This window comes from Octopus sinensis, linkage group LG1 (assembly GCF_006345805.1).
Source record: "Octopus sinensis linkage group LG1, ASM634580v1, whole genome shotgun sequence".
Classification (NCBI taxonomy): domain Eukaryota; kingdom Metazoa; phylum Mollusca; class Cephalopoda; order Octopoda; family Octopodidae; genus Octopus; species Octopus sinensis.
Window position 1 is genome coordinate 125,808,323 of NC_042997.1, and position 24,508 is coordinate 125,832,830.

Consider the following 24,508-nt stretch of genomic DNA (forward strand, 5'->3'; position numbering starts at 1 on the left):
TGTGTGTACATGTGTGTGCATGTGTGTGTTTTACTGAGTCCTTGTCTTAACATCGCATGAAAGTTATAAGCAAGTATCACCATCATGCAAACTATGTTCTTTGTTTCCAATCTTCCTTGAAAATATATTTGGTCTGGTCTGGTCTGGTCTGGTCTGGTCTGCTCTGGTCTCATCCAGTCAGATCTTACTTGGAAATAGGTGAGCATTGATGACTGGGAGTGTACCACCTCAACAAATTCCATCTAACCCATGCAAGAATAGAAAAGTGGATGTTAAAATGATGATGATTATGATGATGACTACAATGATGATGAGGAGGAGGATGAGGAGGAGGATGATGATGATGCATAATCATCATTTTACACACAACTTACACTGCAGGACATTCCCTTCCTCTGCAATTGACTAAAGATTTTTCGCACTGCCTGCTGTGTTGCATTGATGCCAACATGGCTAGGATGAGTCATTATGGTGCAAGTCAGTTCTTATTTGGAGTTACTTCTCTCCTAGACAGATCAGGAGGCCACACCTCACTTCTGAATTGTATTTGGTATTGTTTCTACAGCTAGATGCCCTTCCCAACACCCATCACTTTTCCGAATGTACAGGATGCATTTTATCCAGAAAGGGTGTCATGGTGTAAACAAGGCTAAGGGCCCTTCTCTTTATCTCTACTCATTTGTCAGCCTCTTTACAGAATGTATTAGTGGGGTTACCTTGTACACCGCATACACATACTCATGTATGTATGTATGTATGTATGTATGTATGTATGTATGTATGTATGTGTGTGTGTGTGTGTGTACATGTGTGTGTGCATGTGTGTGTGCATGTATACATAAATATACAGGGGTGGCCAAAAGTCACCTGACAGTAAATCAAATTCAATTCCAAGATTAAAACAAAAAAATATTATATATGAGATTTCACTAATAATTAAACAAATGTTGAATAGAAAACGGTGATTTTAACTCACAGCATTCAATTATTAAACATTCATAATTGGAATGAATAAATAAAATTGAATCTTGAGTATTTATTGAATTTTTTTTATTTACTGTCGTGTGACTTTTGGCCAACTCTGAATATATATGAATAAAAATAAAATGCTTTTTATAGTGTGCAGATTAGCATGCTGGCAACAAATAATTAGTTAGAAGAAATGACGGAATTGTTCTTTAGTTTGTTTATACAATGGCACAGAAAGTAATGAAATAAAATAAAAGAAAATAGAATATTTATACTATTATATTTAAGAAATTTTTGTCTAATGCTTGAGGATGCTTCTGTTTCACTCAAGCTAGAAGAAAAATTCTCAAATGCAATAATGTAAATATTCCACGTTATTTTACTTTATTTTACTTTATTTTACTTTATTTCATTTCATTTTCTTGGAAATTTGAAGACAACCTATAGCTGTATATAAATAAACTAAGAAATAATTTCTTCATCTCTTCTGACAAATCTATTTAGTATACAATGCGGTCTTTCCTGCAGAAGGCATTGTATATTGTTTTACCAACAGTTTCATGACACAGTGGAATGTAGTACCTTAATGAAGTTTTAGGTGGCGAGCTGGCAGAAACGTTAGCACGCTGGGCGAAATGCTTAGCGGTATTTCATCTATCTTTACGTTCTGAGTTCAAATTCCGCCAAGGCCAACTTTGCCTTTCATCCTTTCAGGGTCAATTAAATAAGCACCAGTTACGCACTGGGGTCGACTTAATTGACTTAATCCCTTTGTCTGTCCTTGTTTGTCCCTTCTATGTTTAGCCCCTTGTGGGCAATAAAGAAATAGGTATTTCGTCTGCCGTTACATTCTGAGTCCAAATTCCGCCAAGGTCGACTTTGCCTTTCATCCTTTCGGGGTCGATAAATTAAGTACCAGTTACACACTGGGGTCAATGTAATCGACTTAATCCCTTTGTCTGTCCTTGTTTGTTCCCTCTGTGTTTAGCCCCTTATGGGCAATAAAGAAATAAAATGCTGATCACATGTGTAATATTTTTCACCGAAAAGTGACCTATGTATGTATGTGTATTTTTGCAAAGGGTTTTTACCGATATGAAAAAAAAATAAACCAGCACTCAGGTGGTTATGACAATGAGGGTTCCAGTTGATCCAATCAGTGGAACAGCCCACTCGTGAAATTAACATGCAAGTGGCTGAGAACTCCACAGACACATACCCTGAACATAGTTTTCAAGGAGATTCAATGTGACACAGAATGTAACAAGTACAACTCATTTTTGCCAGCTGAGTGGACTGGTGCAACATGAAATAAAGTGTCTAGCTCAAAGTAAACGATGTAAACATTGATGAGAAAATTGAAAAGTATTGATTTCAAACCAATTTCTCGTGTGATATTTGTTCTGCAACAAGTTATTGACACTCCCTTGTCACCAGAAATGCAATGAAACAGTGATTGGTTCATTGGAACCAATAACCAACAACACTATTATTCTTCAATATAAAATAAGGTTTCTTATTGCAGAGCCTGGTGGAATTAATGTCAGAAGGAATCAATAAATTCCAAAGATGTTCAATATTTTTTTAAACTGGAACAACCAATATTAAACAAGTTTCAAAGACATCTGTGTGAAAATAAAGATCAATAATTATTGCATTACAGCTGTAGTCTGTCACAGGCCACCCTCCTCCTCTTCCTCATCTGCCTATCAACTTTTACAAAGTTGTCTTAGGGTATTATTGCTTTCTGAAATTAATAATAATAATAATAATAATAATGATAATAATAATAATAATAATAGATCTCTGAGCGAGATATAAACAGTAGCTGCAACACATTGTGAAGTATATTTGCCACTTAAATGTGGCTAACCCCTAAGGGTGGATGCTACTGTAGCTTGTAGCCCCAGGAGGACATCTCCTCCAGCTGGCTATTGACACACTTTCTGTGCCCTGTCAGTATTTGCAAAGGGAAGCCATCCTTCCCATCTTCAACCTATGATGCACACGGACTCGAGTTTCTGGGCATTGACCCGTCATCAGCGTACGACAATCACGAGTTGTCAATGAGAAGTAGGCCTCCCTTTGCAAATATATATCCTTTTTCCAGTGATAATAATAATAATAATGAATAATAATAATAATGATTGGAAAGTGAAAAGATAGATAAATACAACCCTCTTTAGTATGAAATATCCTGGCTTTGGAAAATGTAGTATCAGAAAGCATCAAGAGGGATATAAAGGAAATTGGAATAGAGTGCCCAGTAGAACTATTATAAAAGGTCTGCCTCTTTGGCATGGCCAGAATAATCAGGAAAATATTAGATAGCTGAAAAGAATGAATAGTATGGTACCATAGGTTGTATGTAGTAAGCCCGCTATGCATGCAAGACTCCAGGAGATCCAACAAAATCTGTGATAAAGAGAAATAATAATAATGTCTTGATATAAAAGATGGGCTACAGCAAATATTCTGCTCAATACCACAGATTTGCTTGTCAGTTGTTTGACTTTAACTAGTTGAGCAGAAGTAGTGGGGGAGCATCATAGCCATGTGTTGAGAGAAATTCTTTGAGGTTTGGATAATTTACCTTCGGAAACATGGGAGTTTCATTGAACATCCTTAAACAACCCTTATTCAAAGACCTTTTAAGTAGGATGGTCTACTCAACCTGAAGAAAATTCTATCTGGGCCCCACCTGCAAGGTCTAGCACTGTTTATCTTGATATGAGATCACCATATTATGCACATATGGTTGTTATGCATATGCCTGGTGTACCCTTATTAGACGGGTAGTTATGATGGGTATACTGGGCTTCATATATTTTACTGCAGTGTCACTTTGATAGCATGCACTGCTCTCTCACTCAATAATAATAATAATAATAATAATAATAATAATAATAATAATGATGATGATGATGATGATGATGATAATAATAATAAATACAAATATAAAAAAGAACCCATAGAACCTAACAACTATGAAGAAAAAGAAGAAACAGCAAAAGCTGTAAAACAACTGAAATCCAAACTAAAAACTGGAATGGCAACAGATCATGATAAAACGATGGCAAGAAAATCCCTTACATGGCAAATATTGGGTTAAACTAAACATAAAAGAAATAGACAAAGCAAAATCCCAACAATGGCTGAGAAGCACGGGACTCAAAGCAGAGACTGAAGGATTTTTAATTGCAGCACAAGATCAAAGCCTTCCTACCAGAAGTCACCAAATACGTGTAATGAAAAAAAATACAATTAACTGCAGAATATGTGAAAATGGAGAAGAAACAATGAATCATATAAGAAGAAGAAGAAGAAGATCAAACAAAAAAGGTGTGTTTTTTTAATTGACGTGATTATTCCTTGCGATCACAATACAGTGGCAAAAGAATTTGACAAGATCAGTAAATATAAAGACTTGCTGATAGAAATTGAAAAAATGTGGCATCTCATGGTGACTACAGTACCAGAGATTGTAGGATCTTTAGGAATGATAAAAAAAGGTACTGAAACCTATTTGAAAATGATACCAGGCTTACCATCCTTACAGGAAATGCAAAAAATCGAGTTAACTGGAACGACCCATGTACTGAGAAGTGCATTATCGCTGTGAAAACAACATCCATTCAGGAATTTATTTATTTATTAATTCTTTAAATACATATTTTACCTGTGAATTTGTGTGTGTAATCTGGGAATGCATACAATGAGCTTCTCTGCCCTAGGTGTACGGAAAACACTCGGCAAGAAATCGAAGAAAATTTGAAGAAAGAAGGGAAAAAAGCAATAATAATAATAATAATGCTTTCAAGTTTTGGCACAAGGCTATCAACTTCAGGGGCAGGTTAAGCCAATTACATTGACTCCAGTATTGAACTGGTACTTATTTCATCAGCCCCTAAAAAGATGAAAAGCCAAGTTGACAGAGTCGGGACCTATATGCATTGGAAGCTATGCCAACACTCTGGAATGACAACAGAAGATGGTATAGGCATATCCCAGAAAAAGGTCACAGAAAAATGAGAAACCAACCATACTCTGGGATATGCCAATACATACAGATACAGAGATCAAGGCTAATAGACTGGATATAGTTGTCAGAGATCATCAAGAAAAAATACTTTCTAATCGATGTATCAATCCCAACAGATGACAACGTGTCTCTAAAAGAAATTAAGAAACTCCCAAAATACAAAGATCTGGAAATAGAGGTAACCCAAATGTGGAGCCTAAAAACAGAAACAATCCCCATAATAATATATAATAGGTGCATTAGGTGTGATTAAAAAACATTCAGACAAGTACATAATCAAAGCACTAGGACTTATGAAGATATATAACATACAGAAAATATTACTACTAAGCACCATGCACATCCTATGTAAAACATTTTCAACACAGTGAAAATAAGAGTACCATAACAAACCACAGCACATACCCAAGACACACAGAACTGCACTCGGTAGTGCAGTGAAAGCATGTGATAAAAATAAGACTACTGACTAATAATAATATTGGTTTCAAATTTTGGCACAAGACCAGCAATTTCAGGGGAGGGGAAGCATCAGCTTCCTCCTCCTCCTCCACCTCCACCTCCTCCTCCTCCTCCTCCTCCTCCTCATCATCATCATCATCATCATCATCATCTTCTTTTAACATCTACTCTTCCATGTTTGTATGTGCCAAAGAGAGCTAAATCATTTAATGTGACTCTCTCTTATTTAAGATAAGGTGTGACTTAAAGAGAGATGTGACTGTAATTTCTTGCAAATGGAGCAACCACATATAGGATCTGCTGTTGGGTTAATATATAGAGATAAGGCAGATAGAGAGCTGTTGTGGTTTAGCCCTGGGTCAACCATAATTGAGCACACCTATGATCAAAGTCATTACAGCCTTAATGATTACATTTTATCAAGTATTATGTATCTAAGACTACATTATTCAATGTGTGCAGATAGGTATAATTGGGGGAAATTTGTCAGCTGTTTCTAGCATGTCAAGTGACCATGTTGAGGTTCCCTTGCTAGTCGAAGGAATATGGCAGTGATAGTGGCGGGGGGGGGAGATTATTATGTCAGTATATAGTGGTAGGTGGTGGGTAGTGGTTATTGTGGCAGGGTGAAGATACGTAACAGTAAGGTGGAAATACAGTGGTGCGGGAGGTACATAACAGGGGCGGGTAGAGATATATAATAATAAGGTGGAGATATATACTGAGGTAGATGGAGATATATTGGGATGGATGGAAGTACGTAGAGGTAGAGTGAAGGTATATAGTGATGGCAGCGAGCTGGCAGAATCGTTAGCACGCCGGGCGAGATGCTTAGCGGTATTTCGTCTGCCACTACGTTCTGAGTTCAAATTCCACCGAGGTCAATTTTGCCTTTCATCCTTTCGGGGTCGATTAAATAAGTACCAGTTACGCATTGGGGTCGATATAATCGACTTAATCCGTTTGTCTGTCCTTGTTTGTCGTCTCTGTGTTTAGTCAAAGGGCCAGTTATCTGGTTTCCATGGCGTGGTACCATGTAAAATGCATCCATGCTGATGTCACATAGGGAGTACCTGTGCCTGCACCACATAAAGGTCACCCATGCTAGTGTCGCATAAAAAACAGCATCTGTGCCAGAACCGTGTGAAATGCACCCATGCCAGTGTCACAGAGGGAAGCACCTGTGCTAGTGTTACACAAAGAGAACTCAATACACTTTGTAAAGTGGTTGGTATTAGGAAGGGAAGGCAGCAAGCTGGCAGGAACATTAGCATGCCGGGTGAAATGCTTAGCAGTATTTCGTCGGCCGCTACGTTCTGAGTTTAAATTCCGTCGAGGTCGACTTTGCCTTTCATCCTTTCGGTGTCGATTAAATAAGTACCAGTTACGCTCTGGGGTCAGTATAATCAACTTAATCCGTTTGTCTGTCCTTGTTCATCCTCTCTGTCTGTTCTTGTTCGTCCCTTGTGAGCAATAAAGAAATAGGTATTAGGAAAGGGCATCCAGCCGTAGAAATCATGTCGAAATGGATGACTGGAGCCTGGTGCAACTCTCCAGCTTGCCAGCTCCTGTTAGACTGTCCAACCCATGCCAGCATGGAAAACAGGTGTTAGATGATGATGATGATGGGGTGGTGATGGTAATGATGATGATGATGATAAGGAGGATGAGGAGGAGGTGGGGTAGTGGTGGGGGAGGGGGGAGGGGGAGGAGGATCTAAGGTCACAACATTCCCTCTGAATGAGGCTCTAGTTTGGCTCAGGGCTGCTCATTTACAGCTGACTGAACAGGAACATTATAAAACAAAGCGTTTTGTGAACTAACACAATGCACCACCCAGTCTGGGAATCGAATGCATACAATCGTGGGGGTGGGGTTTATTTTTGTGTTCATAATTGTATTAATGATTCTGTTTCATTTATTTTTCCAGATAATGATGGTGACTTGATTCATTTCACATCAGATGAGGAACTTGCTGAAGCCCTGAGAACTGCTGTAGATGGAGTTCTTAAAGTCTTCATCCAAGGTAGGAAATTGATGTAAATACCAGTTGGATTGGGAGGGGAGGAGCTGGATATGTTGCTGTTGATGTTGTTGTTGTTGTTGTTGGTGGTGGTGGTGGTGGTTGTGGTGGTGATGGTGGTGGCGGCAGCGGTGGTGGTGGTGGTGGTGGTGACAGTGGTGCTGGTGCTGGTAGTGCTGGTGGTGGTGGTGGTGGTGGTGGTGGTGGTGCTGCTGCTGCTGCTGCTGCTGCTGCTGCTGTTGCTGCTGCTGCTGCTGCTGCTTGCTGCTGCTGCTGTCCCTGCCACTGCTCAGGAATCCCAACTCTGCCCTCAGTTTAAGATTCTCTGCTCTGCCATTCCAGTTAGTTCCTGTATGCACTACCAGAGAATCTTACAGCCATAGACTGGACACTCCTGACCTCTTGCACATTGATAGATTTTGGTCCTATTTGACCTCTCACACTCTAGATGTGGGACAGAAGGTTATATTCACAAGCAAAAAACTATTGGTGTGTGACATGGGAGAGAAGGTTTCCAAATAACCAACCCTTTTTCCCCAGAACATCAACCCTCTAGAGATCCCTTCCAACTGGAAGGGATCTGTAGGGGGTTGGTGTTCTGGAAAACATCAAACATGTGCTTAGCAGCTGCTCAAAGATGTGTGACATAGGGGATAATGTTGTCCCTATGTGACATGACGTTATTGCAAAAATGATATGCCCTCTGGAGAAAAGACTGTCCTGGAATAAATATACAGAAACCCCTTTTTATTGAATCATCATCATCATCATCGTTTAACGTCCGTTTTCCATTCTAGCATGGGTTGGATGTTTCGACCAGGGGTCTGGGAAGCCAGGAGGCTGCACCAAGCTCCAGTCTGATCTGGCATTGTTTCTACAGCTGGATGCCCTTCCTAATGCCAACCACTCCGAGAGTGTAGTGGGTGCTTTTTACGTGCCACTGGCACAGAGGCCAGTCAGGCAACGTTGGTAGTAAGGCATGACATTGTCTTTGTCATCTACATTCCAACGATAGAGCTCTGTATCTTTGTTAGAAACCAGATCCTTCCTCGGAGGAATAATTTAAATAATCTAAAACAGAAGAGAATGTATATACATACATGCACAGAGCTGCCATCATGAGACATGCAGGCTTAAATAACTATTTAACCCTTTTGTTACTCTATTTATTTTGAGATGCTCTGTGTTTCTTCCAATTATTTTAAATCATCATTATCATCATCATCATCATCATCATCATCATTTAACGTCCATTTTCCATGCTAGCATGGGTTGGATGGTTCGACCGGGGTTCGGTAAGCCATGGAGGCTGCACCAGGCTCCAGTCTGGTTTGGCAGTGTTTCTACAGCTGGATGGCCTTCCTAACGTCAACCACTCCGTGAGTGTCATGGGTGTTTTTTACATGCCACTGGCACAGGGGCCAGAAGAGGCTGGCAAACAGCCACGATCAGTTGGTGCTTTTACATGTCACCGACACGGACGCCTGTCAGGCGGCACTGGCATCTGCCACGTTCGGACGGTGCTTTTTACGTGTCACCGGCACAGGTGTCTTAACTACAATTTCCATTTGATTTATATTTTGATGCTGGTGCTGACGTACTTGACTCAATAGGTCTCCTTGAGAATAGCAGGTAGTAAAATAACATCGTTATCATTAAGCTAGTGTTAGGAACATAAATTGTGACTAAGATTAGGTGGAAAATTTGAATTCAAAACTTATGAAAACAAGACATTTATACTAAAGAGCCAGAGCCAGTTTCAGCTAGGTTGGTAACAAAAGGGTTAAAATGCCTTTTTGAATGTTTTTCTTGTACAATTATGCTGACTCCTCCAGGGCAAATCAGGAACTGCTTTTTTTTTTTTTTCTTCAGTTATAAATAAAAGTGGCACCCATTACTTACCAATGTAGCATTATTCAAACCAGATTTAAAATATATACATTACAGCACATGAAATTCTACTAATATGATCCTAGCTGAACCTGATAATAACAACACCAACGCAAACAGTACTATGATACCAGTAAGCTATTTAAGATGAAACAGATTAGTAAAAAAATATGCTAGACTTTTCTCAAGTTCAAAATAAGAATTTATTTTTGCTATCTACATTCCAATGATGGAGCTTCATATCTTTGCTAGACATTACCTTCTTCATTACAGGAAGATTTCGAATAATTAAAAATAGAAGAGAACATATATGTTATAAAGTAAAGTAGACACTTTCGTAGATAATGTAGTAAGCTAAGAAGTTTTAATTAAAATTATACTTTTAATAAGAATAATTATTATGTAAATGACTAATTATGGTAACAAAAAATGTTTGGCAGACAACTCCAAAACTTTAATTAAATTGAATTAAATTAAACATGGAAAGCAGTGGAGAAGTAAGTCTGATTTTTATCAGTATTGGTACCAACTCTCAGACATGTTTCGGTCATATGCAATCTCTTCAGCAAATCAGAGTTTAGTTATTACCACATATCTTAGATGACTCAAGAATAATTAAGGATTTTGTTACATGAAAGCAGTATATTGTTTAACTTAAAAGAATGACAGCAAAGGAGTGCCTAGGGATGGCTGCTGCATGAAAACTTACTAGTGAAGTGATAAAGAGGACACATTTGTGTTCATTCACAAAAATCCTATATATTTTTCTCATCATCTAAGACAGGGGTTCTTAACAAAAGTCCACATGAACTTTGGAATTCCATATAAGATTTTGTCATCAATATTTATGTGCAATAAACTGGTTACAGTGCTACAATATGCAAAATATTTTAACACTTATTTTATACAGTTTCTAATCATTTTTAATTATAAATGTATATATGTGCAGGTGCCACAATATGTCTACCTGTGCTGAGATATCAAAAAGGAGATCTCACGGAGAGTAAGGGCCGGATGGAAGGCATTTAATGGCATAAGGGATGTGCTCAAGGGAAGGTTGGACAGGACCACCTGCGCCAACCTCATCAATAGCACAGTTCTACCTGCAATGTTATATGGTAGTGAAACATGGGCTACAACAAAGAGAGAAGAACAGAGATTGGTAATGGCTCAAAGAGCCATGGAGAGGTCAATACATGGAATCTCGTTGAGAGAGCACATCAGTAGTGAGGTCATCAGAGAGAACTCCGGCGTGAGGGATGTCATCATAGAATATACACGCAGCAAGTTTAGATGGACTGGACACGTCGCCCGGCTCACCGATATTCAGTGGACTCACGCTGTTGTCAAGTGGTACCCGCACAAGCGGAAACGACCACTCAGAAGGCTTCCGCGACGGTGGAGTTACGATTTCAGGATGGCGATTGGGATCACGTGGATGAGAAAGGCGCAATCCAGAGAGGAGTGGACAGCATGCTGTGACCAGCAGTGTCAAATGGATGCCCGATGGACTGGTCAGTCAAGGTGATCAAGGCAATATGTGCAGGTGCCACATGAAAAGTACTCTTGCCAGTGCCACATGAGAGTGCTCATGTGGTGCCATGTTAAAAACACCCAGCACACTCTGTAAAGTATTGGTGTTAGGAAGGGCATCCGTCCTTAGAAACGAAGCCAAATCAGATTGAAACCTGGTGCAGCTGTATACTTTGTCAGCTCTAGTTAAACCAACCAACCTATGCCAACATGAAAAACAGACGGAGGAGGAGGGCAGGAAAAGGAGGTGGGGTTAAACATCAAATGATTTTGAGGGTCCATCCAAATGAAACAGTTTATCAAGAGGATCCATAGGAAAATAATGGTTGTAAATCACTGATTTAAGATCTGTTTCACTGAAGAGATCTAATAATACTGAAACATGTCTGGGCTTGTTGTTGTACTGTTAAAGAGATGACTTACTCACCACTGCATTCTCTATTTAATTAATTTTAATTAAAATTTTAAGATGTTTCCCTGTCTTTGTTTGTTTTTTTTTAGTGGAATTAGTAATTTAGATAATGAGTGTTTTCATTGCTAAGGGTGAATTTTAATTAATTAATTAATCAAAACTTCTAAGATGGCTATATCAAACATATTTTACTATTGAGTTTTCATGCAGCAAGCCTCCCTAAGTAGTTTTCCTTAGTTCTTTGTACATTTATTTTATTTTATTTTTCCATGCTAGTATGGGTTACACTAATTCATATTGCCAGTACTCTGTCAGTTACTACAATGAGTGTCCAGTTAATCCAATCAATAGAAAAGTCTTCTCATGAAATTAATGTACAAGTGGCTGAGCACTCCACAGATATGTATTCGCTTAATGTAGTTCTTAGGGATATTCTGCATGACACAGAACACGACAAGGCTGGCACATTAAAATACATAACCTTCTCATTTTTGCCACCTGTGTAGACTGGAACATCATCATCATCGTCATAGTTGTTTAACGTCCACTTTCCATGCTGGCATGGGCTGGACAGTTTGACTGAGGACTGGTAAGCTGGAAGGCTGTACCAGGCTCCAATCTGATCTGGCAAGGTTTCTACAGCTGGATGCCATTCCTAACGCCAGCCACTCCAAGAGTGTAGTGGGTGCTTTTACGTTCCACCGGCATGGGCCAATCAGGCAGCACTAGTATCGACCACGCTTGAATGGTGTTTTTTGCATGCCGCCAGCACAGGAGACAGTCAGACGGCACTGGCATTGACCACACTCAAATAGTGCTTTATACATGCCACTGGCACAGGAACCACTCAGGCAGAACTGGCATTGACCATGCTCAAATGGTGCTTCTTCATGTCACCAGCATGGGAGCCAGTCAGGTGGCACTGGCATCGACCTTTGTTAATAACTTTTTCAAGCTTTTAGGCTGTCTTTTACTGAGAGCTATAGTTTGGTCTGTAATGATATCTCTTAATTCCTTACTTTGAGCCATGATTGGTAGGTTTGCTTTAGCGATATTGAAGATGTTCTGGTGGCATGGATTGTGCGTCACCATAAATAGTATGATTTGTTCTTGTTTTCTCTTCTTTGTGTTGTCCTCAGTTGTTGTGTGGGTATTTTCATAGCCCACTGAATACCATTTTTTATAAGTAGTGACGGGTATTTTTGTTTGAGCAGAAATTCTTTCAGTTCCATCAGGTGCTGATTCCTGATCTTCAAATCTTATACAATGGTACAGATTCTTCTGGCAAAGCAGTATGGGATGTTATGTTTTGTATGCGGTGGATGGCACAATTTAAAATTCAGGTATTGATGTGTATCTGTGTGTTTATAATATATATCTGTGGTAATGGTGGTGTTCTTTTTAATTACCATTATATCTCGTTCATCATCGTTTAACATCCGCTTTCCATGCTAGCATGGGTTGGACGATTTTGACTGAGGGCTGGCGAACCAGATGGCTGCACCAAGCTCCAATCTTAATCTGGCAGAGTTTCTACAGCTGGATGCCCTTCCTAACGCCAACCACTTCGAGAGTGTAGTGGGTGCTTTGTACGTGGCACGGGCACCAGTCAGGCGGTACTGGCAACAACCTCGCTCAAATCTAAGAATGGTAATTTGCTTCTGCTTATCTTATTAACAAAGGCAAAGTTTGACCTTAGCAACAAAGACCAACCATTCACTTTGTCTAAATGCAATGATAGCCGATGCAGTACATGCCAATTAATTAATACCGGCCCATATATGAACACAGAAACGGGGGAAATATTCACAAACGCAAATATGAATTGCAAAAGCAGAAATTTAATCTGCTGCATCAAATGCCCAAATTGTGAAAAACTGTTGTGAATAACTGTTGGCCAGACAAGCAATGCATTATCAGAACGCTCACATGTGCACCGACAACAAATTAAAAATCCAGAAGTCTGCAAAATACCACTGAGTAACCACCTAGCAACATGTGGCTGGAAATTATTTATAATATTTCCTTTTCATAAACTATACAAACTGAATGAAATCAAGAGAAAACTGACAGAAAAGGATTTTATTAATAAATCCAAACCCAAGCTTAATAAACAATGATAAAAAATATGTATGTATGTATGTATGTATGTATGTATGTATGTATGTATGTATGTATGATGTATGTATGTATGTATGTATGTATGTATGTATACACACACACACACACAACAGTCTTTGAGTTTTTGTCTATCAAGCCCATTCATAAGACATTAATCAACCTGGGGCTATAGCAGAAGATACTTGCCCCAAATCTCATGCAATGGGACGGAACCTATAACCTCACAGTTTTGAAAGAAACTTCGTAACCATACAGCCATGTCTTATATTTTTTTTTTGTATTGTAAGATGTGAACTTATGCCACATGATTAATAAACATTACACTTTGTATAAACATTGAACTTGAAAGGAAACGGATAAAGTGCTTGTCTAAATTCAAAACAACAGAAGCCATTTGATAAATTATACACAGAATTTCATGCATTAAATTAGCATTAAACGATGATGATGATTATGATGATGACTATTGTTATTATATTATTATTATTATTATTATTATTATTATTATTTATTATGAATTGGAAATCATTCACTTTTTTATTCAGTTAATAATTAATATTTATAGATTTTGTCTGAGATGTTGTCTGCCTCACCTACCCAGACAGCACATCTCGGCACCGTGCTATTATAACTACCACCACCACCACCACTACAACCACCACACTACAATCACTATCACTACTATCACCACCACTACCACCACCACCACCACCACCACCACTTCCATCACCACTCTGTAACCACCACCAAATTACTATGGCCATTACTGATACACCACTTCAATCAACACTGGTAAATCTTCCAGTATTAATTTAGCTAATTTCTTGTAATTCCTTGTTATAGATAAAGCTAAATTCTACATTATGTATAGTTATTGGAGGGATTAACTTATAAAACTCCAACTCACCAAATTAATAAAGATTAATTGAAGCAATATATAATACTGGACCATAATTTACATTCCTGGAAGTGAACAGGAAGTTCTGTACTAAGTCTGTTAGAAATTCTACTTGTTGCTCATTTAGATAATGTTGTCTTAAGATATTATTATGAATCAACTGCTAATGTTACTAATATAAATGATAATACCTTGGGAGTGGATTGAGCAGATGGAGACAGTGAGGAAGCCTGCCGTGTCTGTATTTGTACTTGTATGTTTGACGGTATGTGTGTATGTATGTATGTGTGTATGGATGGATGGCTGGATGGATGGATATGTGTGTGTATGTGTATGTGTGTATGTATAGGCCTATGTATTGATGTACCGATGGATGGATGGATATGTGTGTATGTATGTGTATGTGTGTATGTATGTATATATGTATGTATGCATGTACGTATGCATGCATGTATGGATGGATGGATGGATGTGTGTGTATGTATGTATGTATGGATAGATGGATATGTGTGTGTGTGTGTTTTTGTATGTTTGTGTATGCATGTGTGTGTGGATGGATATGGGTGTATGTATGTTTATATGGACGGATGAATGGATGGATGGATATGTGTGCATGTATGTATATATGGATTGATGGATGGGTGGATGGAAGTATATGTGTGTGTATGCATGTGTATGTGTATATGTATGCATGTGTATGTATGGCTGGATAGATATGTATGTATGTATGTATGTATGTGTGTGTATGTATGTATGGATGGATGGTTGAGGGGATATATGTGTGTGTATGTGAGTGTATGTATGCCTGTGTGTATGGATGGATTTGTGTGGATGGATGGATATGTATGTGTGTGTATGCATGTATGCATGTATGTGTGTGTGTATCTTAGTGTGTTTGTATGTATGTATGGATGGATGGATATGTGTGTATCTTTGCATGTATGGATGAATGGATGAATATGTATGTATGTTTGTGCATGCATGCATGTATGTATGTGTGTATATATGCATGCATGTGCATGTGTGTATGTATGGATGAATGGATAGATATGTCTATATGTATGTGAGTGTATGTGTGTATATGCATGCATACATCAATGGAACAGCCTGCTCGTGAAATTAACGTGCAAGTAGCTGAGCACTCCACAGACACATGTACCCTTAATGTAATTCTCGAGGAGATTCAGCGTGGCACCGATTGTAACAAGGCTGTCCCTTTGCAATAAAGATACAACATAAACAAGAAGAAAGAGTGAGAGAAAGTTGTGGTAAAAGAGTACAGCAGGGGTCACCACCAGCCCCTACTGGAACCTCGTGGAGCTCTAGGTGTTTTCGCTCAATGAACACTCACAATGCTCGATCTGGGAATCTAAACCACGATCCTACAACTACGAGTCCACTGCCCTAACCACTGGGCCATTGCATCTCCATATATACATATATGAGGGTATATGACTTAGTGTTTATGGTGTTCCACTCACAATCACTAAATCATGATTTCAATTCTGAGATACTTTATCTCACTTTGCACTGTGATTACTTTCACACCTGACACATGGTATACCGTGCATCTGTTCAGACAACATCAATTTGATGGGGAGAGTGAGTTAATGTATAGCATGAGTGCTTGATCACTATAAACAAATCATTTGTGCTTGGCAAAAGGCTAACCACTGATACTTCATCCTCAATGAGAGAGTCCATTGTGTGTGTGTGTGTATATATATATATATATATATATATATATATATATATATAATATATATATATATATATATATGTATATATATATATATATATATATATATATATATATAATATATATATATATATATATATATATATTATATATATATATATGGAGGCACAATGGCCCAGTGGTTAGGGCAGCGGACTTGCGGTTGTCGGATCATGGTTTCGATTCCCAGACCGGGCGTTATGAGTGTTTATTGAGCAAAATCACCTAAAGCTCCACGAGGCTCCGGCAGGGGGGTGTGGCGATCCCCGCTGCACTCTTTCGCCACAACTTTCTGTCTTTCTTCTGTTGGCCTGCTCGCTTAGCCAGCGGGGTGGCGTCATTTGAAGGCTAAAACAATGCGAAGCGCATTGTGACCAGTGATGTGTAGCAACATCTGATAGCCTGGTCGGTCACGGTGATCACGGTGATATATATATATATATATATGTGTGTGTATGTGTGTGTGTGTGTGTAGGTGAATTGGTATGAAATTTATATATATATATACACCTACTGTGAATAAAATAAGAGACAACATGTGGTATACCTTCTGTGTCTGTTTTCCATTCGTTTGTGCACTTGTTAAATTTTTTAACTTATATATAAAATTATATGGAGTACTTCTTTTGTTTACCTTACCATCAATGAACAGTACATTTTATATGGGTTCACTTTACAGGTGAAGATTTACAGAGGGGTATGTCCACATCTGTTGCTGATGCCCAACACATCTGATTTTGGACACAGGCATACCACAACAAGCATGACTATCATTATTGTCAACTTCTCTTTCAATTGATTCATTACACACACACACATAAAGGGATGTTGTAATGTTGATTATAAATACATTAGAAATTAACTATCCAAAGTGCTGCGCAGTGGACTTGAAGCCAAACTTCTGAACCATATAGTCCATACCTGCCCCCCCCCCTCCCCACTGGGGTCGCATGGATGAGTCTGTTGATGTTTTCTTTCAAAAATTGCATCTTGTGTTATCAATATCAGACACTATTGCTATGCTTTTGTCTAATAACAGAAACCAAGCAACTAAAGAAAAAAAGAGAGGGGGAAAAAGGAAAAAATTTGGTGAAAATCAAGGAAAAGTTAGTGAAAATATCTGATGGAAAGATAGAGGTTTTGTTCCCACTGACACTTTTTAGCCATATTTGGAGAAAATGAGTTGGGAAAACATTTGCAGAAAAATATTTTTTTTAAATCAAATTAAGTCTAAAATATTATTCCCTGATGCCTATTGATGAATGAAAATGGAAGATTGTGGATTCATTCTTTTTTAAACAGAAAACATATTAATGCAATTTCTGATAACACGAAAAAAACAAATGATTGTTAATGAAAAGCTCGAGTCTTTGTATTTTCTTTTTATAAAGAAGAAAAAATGTCAGATCACGCTTCTTTGTTGAAGCAGAGGGAAAGAAGGGAGATAACTGTTAATCTATTAGTGAATTCATTACATTCATATAATATATATTTTATATTATATTACATATATATATATTTTTTTTGTTTCAAACATAGAAACTGATATGACTTTAGAAGATTTAATCAATTCTGTTTCCTTTTTCAGCATGTACACACTTTTTTTGTTTTTTTCACATCTTCATCTTCTACTCCCTCTCAATTTAACATCTCCATTGTCATTTCCATCGCTTTCACCATCACCATCATCATCACATACACTATTATTATTATCATTATTATTATTATTATTATTATTATTATTATTATTATTATTATCACCAACATCTCTATAATCATTTCCAGCAGCAGCAGTAATAACTTTATGTCATCCTTATCATCATCATCATCACACATCATAATCATCATCTTCATTATCATCATATTTTCACAACTATCCTTTTACGATGAAACAGATTTAAAATGAAGGAGAAATAATTGTTCTACTTCCATTACACCATTACATTAAGTACTTGACCTGCTTTGCTGTGGCTCTTATCATGGCTATTATCACCTACCATCAAATTATATGAAATACTACAAGCTACCACTGCCTATCACAAGCGACTACTGCCTATTACATGCTATCAGCACTGCCATCATCCACCATCATCTAACACTACTTGCCAACATCCAGCATTACCTACCATCACCTACTATCAACCACCATCAGTTCCCAACATCATGTATCAGCTACTGCCCCTCCCAGAATCTTTTTCATCTCTTCTCACATCATCATGTGTCTGCTCCTCACAGAATCTTTTTCATATCTTCTCACATCAGGTACCTGCTCCTCACAGAAATTTTTCCTCTCTTCTCACATCATCATGTACCTGCCCCTCACAGAATTTTTTTCCTCTCTTCTCACATCATCATGTACCTGCCCCTCACAGAAATTTTTCACTTCTTCTCACATCATCATGTGTCTGTCCCTCACAGAAATTTCTCACTTCTTCTCACATCATCGTGTGTCTGTCCCTCACAGAAATGTTTCACTTCTTCTCACATCATCATGTGTCTGTCCCTCACAGAAATTTCTCACTTCTTCTCACATCATCGTGTGTCTGTCCCTCACAGAAATGTTTCACTTCTTCTCACATCATCATGTGTCTGTCCCTCACAGAAATTTCTCACTTCTTCTCACATCATCGTGTGTCTGTCCCTCACAGAAATGTTTCACTTCTTCTCACATCATCATGTGTCTGTCCCTCACAGAAATGTTTCACTTCTTCTCACATCATCGTGTGTCTGTCCCTCACAGAAATGTTTCACTTCTTCTCACATCATCATGTACCTGCCCCTCACAGAATTTTTTTCCTCTCTTCTCACATCATCATGTGTCTGTCCCTCACAGAAATTTTTCACTTCTTCTCACATCATCATGTGTCTGTCCCTCACAGAAATTTTTCACTTCTTCTTACGGTGAAGATGCCAACGACCGCTTTGTTCAAAGTCTCCCTTGACCTCAAGTGGCCTGAACTCTTTACATGAACACCACCCTGTACTTAACTCCATGTCCCCCTACATGGCCTTGCTATTTGCTTTTGAGCCAAATTAACTAACTAACTAACTAACATCATCATGTGTCTGTCCCTCACAGAAATTTTCACTTCTTCTCACATCATCTTGTATCTGCCCCTCACAGAATTGTTTTCATCTCTTCTCACATCATCTTGTATCTGCCCTTCACAGAATTTTTTTCATCTCTTCTCACGTCATCATATACCTGCCCCTCACAGAATTTGTTTTACCTATTCTTATAGCATGTGTTTGTAACGTATCACACTTACCTCTATTGTAGCCAAATACCACTTGACCATATCACTATCACTCAACTCTCATCAAGCTACCATTAATTAAGGTCACTTTATATATATTGTAGTACTGAGCTAAAATCATCTCATGAACAAACCTTATGATAAACTGTTACTTCCTGTCCCTGAACCAGCATTTCTCAACGCACACGCACACACACAACACACACACACACACACACATACAATTACATAAATGATGGACTTCCACACAGTTCCTGTCTAATAAATTCACTCAAAAAGCTTTCATTGGTCAGCCCAGTGCTATAGTGGAAGAGATTTGTCCAAGGTGCTGCACAGTGGGGCTGAACCTGAAACCAAACAGTTAGAAAGTAAGCTTCTTAACCACACAGACATTTTTATTGAGTCAAGTGAAGTCATTGTTGTGGCCAATGCCAGTACCACTTCACTGGCACCTGTACTGGTAGCATGTAAAAAGTACCATTCGAGCATGGTCAATGCCAGAGCTGCCTGACTGGTCTCATGCCAATGGCATGTAAAAAGCACAATTCAAGCATGGTTGATGCCAGTACTGCCTGACTGGTCTTATACTGGTGGCATGTAAAAAGCACCATTCAAGCATGGTCAATGCCAGTGCCATTCGACTGGTCCCATGCCAGTGGCATGTAAAAAGCACCTGACTAGTCCCGTGCCAGTGGCACACAAAAAACACCATTCAAGCATGGTCATTGCCAGTTCTGCATAACTGGCTCCCATGCTGGTAGCATGTAAAAAACACCATTCAAGTGTGGTCGATGCCAGTGCCACCTGAATGGCTTTTGTGCCGGTGGCACACGAAAAGCACCCACTACACTCTCAGAGTGGTTGGCATTAGGAAGGGCATCCAGCTGTAGAAACTTTGCCAGATCAGATTGGAGCCTGGTGCAGCCTTCTAGCTTGCCAGTCCTCAGTCAAACCGTCCAACCCATGCCAGCATGGAAAGCGGGCGTTAAACAACAATGATGATGACGATGATGATGATGATGATATACCAAAGAGAAGGGGAGAGCAACCATGACATTTGCAGGACCCTACACAGAAAATATCAATGTGGGCAATGTTCTGTTTGAACTTCAGTGTTTATTAATTAAAATGTTAATAATGATGTCCTTGATCTTGTTGTAATTCCTCATTAAACTAAAACAATTTCTGTTTTCCAGAAAAGTCCAAAAGTCAAGGAGAACTTCATCCAGGAGTCATATGTAACAAGTGCGGCAAACAGGTTCGCGGAAACCGTTACAAGTGTTTAATATGTCAAGAATATGAACTGTGTGAAGATTGTGAAAATCTAAGAGTTCATCTGGAACATGCAGTCATCAGAATTCCATCTCCAAGCACTCTTTGGATGCCACTGGTAACGGTAAGAATTAGTTCCATTTAAACTGTTTAGTTTAAGTAACCTTCTCTATTTTAGAGGTCCGTCGTTGACAAGTCTTCTTCAACAACTTCTTCCTCTATTTATACCTCATGTATTAATGTTCTTTGTGTGTACATATATGTGTGTTTGTGTGCATGTTGTGGTTCCTTCTCAAGCCATGCCTGTCTCATAAGGGCCAGTTTCCCGGTTTCCTTGGTGTACAGGTTCCCCACCTGGACGGGACACCGGTCCGTCACAGGTGAGCTGCAAGATGCAGGAGGAAAGAGTGACAGAAAGTTGTGGCGAAAGAGTCAGCAGAAGTTCGCCATTACCTTCTGCCATAGCTGCGTGGTGCTTAGGTGTTTCGCTCATAAACACACACATCGCCTGGTCTGAGATTCGAACCCGCGATCCCTCGACTGCGAGTCCGCTGCTGTAACCACTTGGCCATGTGCCTCCACTATTTGTGTGCATGCATGTGTGTGTGTGTAAAATATATCTGACTAGCTAGTTTTATATGTGTGTAGTATCTGTACAAGTGTATGTATATACAAATATATATGTATCTGTATCAAGCTAATATAATCTCTCCCTTTCCCTCGCTCCTTTCTTCCACACTCTCTCTTTCTCTCTCTATCTCTCCCTCTATTTATCTACCTGTCTATCTATCTATCTGTTTATCTACAAATCTATTTTATTAATAGGTTTCCAGTAATCCAGTATCACCAGCTGTGAAAAATAAATCTGTAGACTTCAACCAATCCACCAGGTGTAATGCTACTCCTTTTGATATCCATGAATACCAGCCACCACTTCAATCACGTCCAGGTGAGCACATCACTTCCACAGATACCTAACCCTAATTCATTACGAAAACAATAAAACTTCAGCAATTACGTAATAGTGTTCGCTTTTGGGATTTACATTAATTTTTAATAGTAAACTTCAAATCCAGTCTTTCCAAGATCTTCCAGATATAAATTACTGCATCTCTCTCTCTCTCTTCTTCACTCTAGGGAGTAAAAACTTAATGCTTTCAATTTCCCTAAAAGTTCAGCTCCTGTATAAAGGTAATCTTCTCGGGACTGTAACTAACAATGATAATTTATAACCCTTTTGGCATCAATCCACTTGAGACTGCTCCTACTTTTATGCTGCAGTCTTCATATTTTAAAGTGATCTAAATTAAACCCTTCCATCAAAATGCCTTGTTAATTTGTGTTCCAAACTCCGATTTAATAATGAAAAAGTTTATTTTACTAACCGGCAGATCATATCTCTGCTGTGGCTACCATCAGGGCACCAGATCATACCAAAAGAACATAGCATTCTATACTACCTAACATTATCTCTTGATATTTTTCTCTATTGTTTAGGCAGTGAATGATTTATGATTTATGATTTATGATTTAGGCAGAATCATTAGCAAACCAAGCAAAATGTTTAATGGTATTTTGTCTATTTGGAAGGCGGCGAGCTGGCAGCAACGTTAGCACGTCGGGCGAAATGTTTAGCGATATTTCGTCTGCCGTTACGTTCTGAGTTCAAATTCAGCTGAGGTCGACTTTGCCTTTCATCCTTTCAGGGTCGATAAATTAAGTACCAGTTATTCACTGGGGTCGATGTAATTGACTTAATCCGTTTATCTGTTCTTGTTTGTCCCCTCTGTGTGTAGCCCCTTGTGGGCAGTAAAGAAATAGGTATTTTGTCCATCTTTACATTCTGAGTTCAAATGCCACCAGGGTTGACTTCGCCTTTTATCCTTTCAGGATCAATTGAATAAGTACCAGTTGAAATCTGGGGGTCAATGTGATCCCCTCACCGAAATTGGTAGCCCTGTACCAAAATTTGAAAGCAGATTTGTTTCTCTATCCCTGGATATCAATGCCAAAAGAGCTCTGCCAACCCCATCCCCCACTACTGAGTAAAAGAAGGAAGAGTGTGTATGTGAATTACAACCTAATACCAAACTAACTGACAACTATGAGCTCCAGTTGATGACAACAACAACTGAGTGGAGGTGCAATGGCCCAGTGGTTAGGGCAGCAGACTCGCGGTCATAAGAACGCAGTTTCAATTCCCAGACCGAGCATTGTGAGTGCTTATTGAGCAAAAACACCTAAGCTCCATGAGGCTGTGGGGAGGGGGGGATCCCGCTGTACTCTTTCACCACAACTTTCTCTCACTCATTCTTCCTACTTCTACCACAAAGCAGAGGAACCATGGTGTAACCCACTATGGTGTGGTAAACTTTCAGACCTAGTCTAGATTACAAATCCTCTTTACCCCAGGATGGTTCAACTCTCCACCCATTAAAAACAGCCACCATTTATGGAATAAGGATAGCCACATAGCTTTCGCGCCTGTGCAACTGCCAGTCTATCGAGTGTGGTGGATAGATCTTCAAGTTGCCACACGCATTCTTAGTAGCTTAGAGTAGGCTCGAATTAGAGATTATTCTTTGTGGCTAATGGCGTGAGTCCTGATTGGAAGAAGAAGAAGACAACAACTGACCAACAGAGATGAAAAAATCATGTTTCTAAACCACATAAACTGGTGACCAACAGCTTTGCCTTAAATCAGATGCTGCAGACCTGTGTCAGTGACCAGATCAAAATTGGTGCAAAGAAAATAGTGACACCAAATGATAAATGTTTAAGTGAAGCTAACAGTCCGTGTGAATTTCTGAATGGCTAATATGTACTTTCCACATTGTAACTGTAAAAAAAAAAAATATTACTTCCTGTTTGTTATTTTATCAGGTTTTGCTGCGGCAATGTGTGACCCCTTCATGCATGACTGGTCCTTACTCTCAGACTCTGCTCACGCTAGTTCTTTGAGTCCTGGCAGTGGAGTTTCTAGAATTATTGATTCTATTACACATGATGAAAATATACCTCGATCAGGTGGAACGCATCAGCTGCCAAAGAAACCCATGTCTAGAAGTCTCTTTGACTTTGATGATGATGATGATGATGTTGGAGAGGTAAGTTGACAAAGCAAAGAATGGAGTTCAGAAAATGGAATGGGTTGTTGTGCCTTTGAGAAGAGGAGAATTCTAACATTGCAAACAGAATCCTTCATCAAAGAATTAATTCTTCATCAAAGAATTAATCCTTCATCAATGAATTAAAACAGCCTTCATAGAAATTCTTTAGCAAATCTAATTTTAAATACTTAGAACAAAACCAACAAGATATTGCTAAATTGTTAGTAATAGTAGTAGTGGTGGTGGTGGTGGTGGTGGTGGTAGCAGCAGCAGCAATTGTAATGGTAGTGATAGTGGTGATGTTTAACCCTAGGTCAACCTCAATCCAGTAGAATTTATGACCATCCCATCTTTTACTCAGATATACTTGCTATCTAGGACACAATATCTAATATGTCTTGAAATTTTTGGGAGTTGTTAGTAAATAATTTGAGGGAAATTTGGCTGCCATTTCTTGTAGAGCAGACAACCAAATACAAGCTTTATTACAGGCTTGAAATGCAGTTATCCTCCATGTGTTTACTGAAAACCTTGTTCTTATGCGGAATTCCATAAGATGGAAATTAATGGGAAAATAAAATAATCCCACATTACAGACAGATTTTCAGGAGTGGCTGTGTGGTAAGTAGCTTGCTTACCAACCACATAGTTCCAGGTTCAGTCCCACTGCGTGGCACCTTTGGCAAAGTGTCTTCTACTATAGCCTCGGGCCAACTAAAGCCTTGTGAGTGGATTTGGTAGACAGAAACTGAAAGAAGCCCATTGTATATATGTATATATA

At 38.8% G+C, this 24,508-nt stretch overlaps 1 protein-coding gene across 1 annotated transcript in view; it reads left to right on the forward strand.

Annotated features, from left to right (window-relative positions):
• LOC115214023 (sequestosome-1) overlaps positions 1-24,508 on the forward strand; it is a 66,045-nt gene that overhangs the window by 29,636 nt on the left and 11,901 nt on the right. The window contains exons 2-5 of the mRNA XM_029783048.2: positions 7,404-7,499; positions 20,542-20,741; positions 21,443-21,566; positions 23,501-23,724. Coding sequence (XP_029638908.1) covers positions 7,404-7,499; positions 20,542-20,741; positions 21,443-21,566; positions 23,501-23,724 — 644 coding nt within the window. The remainder of the gene's footprint in view (positions 1-7,403; positions 7,500-20,541; positions 20,742-21,442; positions 21,567-23,500; positions 23,725-24,508) is intronic.